This window comes from Trichophyton rubrum (assembly GCF_000151425.1).
Source record: "Trichophyton rubrum CBS 118892 genomic scaffold supercont2.6, whole genome shotgun sequence".
NCBI lineage: Eukaryota > Fungi > Ascomycota > Eurotiomycetes > Onygenales > Arthrodermataceae > Trichophyton > Trichophyton rubrum.
In genome coordinates, this window is record NW_003456423.1 from 616,280 (window position 1) to 617,792 (window position 1,513).

The window sequence follows — 1,513 nt, forward strand, 5'->3', positions numbered from 1 at the left end:
GATCTCGAAGAAGCTGGTGCACCTCCTGGGCTGGGACGAGTGCGCTCGTCAGGTTCACTTTGAGATAAGTTCAACATACAGGCCGTCCAGCCCGAGTCTGCGAACCGCACGATCTCAAAGCATAACAGTTAGAAACTTCCAGTTTATCAAAGCTCAAGGTATAAGTTAGTTACCTACAGATCGGAATATTTTCGCTTGCTAAATGACATGACAACATCTCTTTCGCTAAAAAAAACCCCCCGGATAATAGATACTGGCAGCTTTACGGCTACCTTGCCTTCTTTGCTGCGCTTCCACAGCTTTTGAGCCTCGGGACAGTGTACGAAATGGTCGAGGAAACCAGTCTTCGAATATACACGGTCCCGCCTCGCAAGCACTTCTGTAGGGTTTGGGGTTGTGCCGCCCTCAATTATGATCTGACAACCTGGGCAGCAGAGGCCGCGCTGGACCTCACCACTTTCGATATTGACATACGGTAGAGTGGTGCCGGCCATATACCGTAGAATAGCGTGGGCTCTGTTTGCAGGAACTGTGGCCGCTACTGACGCTGATGTCCTGGGAAACGTAAATGCATTGAATACTTGCTTCACGGCCACGATATACATTCTTCTTTTGCGGGAAGATTCGTCCATGGAATATATTCCAGGAATCGTATGCAGCAACGGCACAGATTGGCGTAGATGTGCCTGTGATATGCCGAGTAGCTTCTTGATTTCTGCAGCTAGCAGGACTCGGAATCGGGGAGAGAAGGTAAGACAGCGGATGCAGCACCTCTCGAGCAATGGGAGGAAAACAAACCCGCTAAAGGCATCACATTGGAGACAGTCTCGGGTGCAGAGCACATTGAAGATGTCTTTCAAAGTGTACCACGCCGCGATATTTGTGCGTAGGATAATGCATATGGCTTTGAGAGCATGCGTTATAAGGGGTTGGTATCCAGGCACGGCGGAGGCGACCTGGCGAGCCCGGAGGTTGACTGGAATACGAACAGAGACCGCAGATCCAAGCAGAGCAAGATTTCAAAGAGGATCTCAACGGGAAGAATCTGCATTTGGCCAAGGGTTTTGACAGCCGGGCAATTGAACGGACGAGCCAGGGAGTCTGGAACTGCATCGTGTACTCGCGGATTCAGCCTGGTAACCGCCAGGTCGAAGTCGCGGCGATGATATGTGCAGACGCGAATTGTATCGTCCATCCGTACTGTTCATTCAGCCATTCGACTTCATACGAGGAGTATCTGATCAATTTCAACTGTCAATTATCAATCGACTCCCGGTGTAGCTATTCCCGGCGCTTTGGGGCTCTCCACGCAGGCGCTAAGCTCATGCAGGTCATAACTACAGCTAAGAGAGCGCACATCTTTGTCTCTCCCATATTGATACACCGACGAAAAGAGAGAGAGAGAGAGAGAGAGAGAGAGAGAGAGAGAGAGAGAGAGAGAGCCGGGGATGGCTCTGGCGAAAGGAGCAACAGCCTGTGCTGGCCCGGTTGACGAAGCTATTCGGCTGTTTGA

General features: G+C 51.0%; 1 protein-coding gene across 1 annotated transcript; it reads right to left on the reverse strand.

The window, feature by feature from the left end:
* Positions 1–173: 173 nt before the first annotated feature.
* On the reverse strand, positions 174–1,413 carry TERG_05639 (uncharacterized protein; the record flags this gene model as incomplete). The annotated part of the gene is made up of 2 exons (XM_003233717.2): positions 1,090–1,413; positions 174–976 (listed from the first exon to the last, which is right to left on the reverse strand). The coding sequence occupies exons 1-2, from the start codon at positions 1,193–1,195 to the stop codon at positions 174–176; spliced, it is 909 nt and encodes a 302-aa protein (XP_003233765.1). The 5' UTR covers positions 1,196–1,413.
* Between the last annotated feature and the right edge of the window lie 100 nt (positions 1,414–1,513).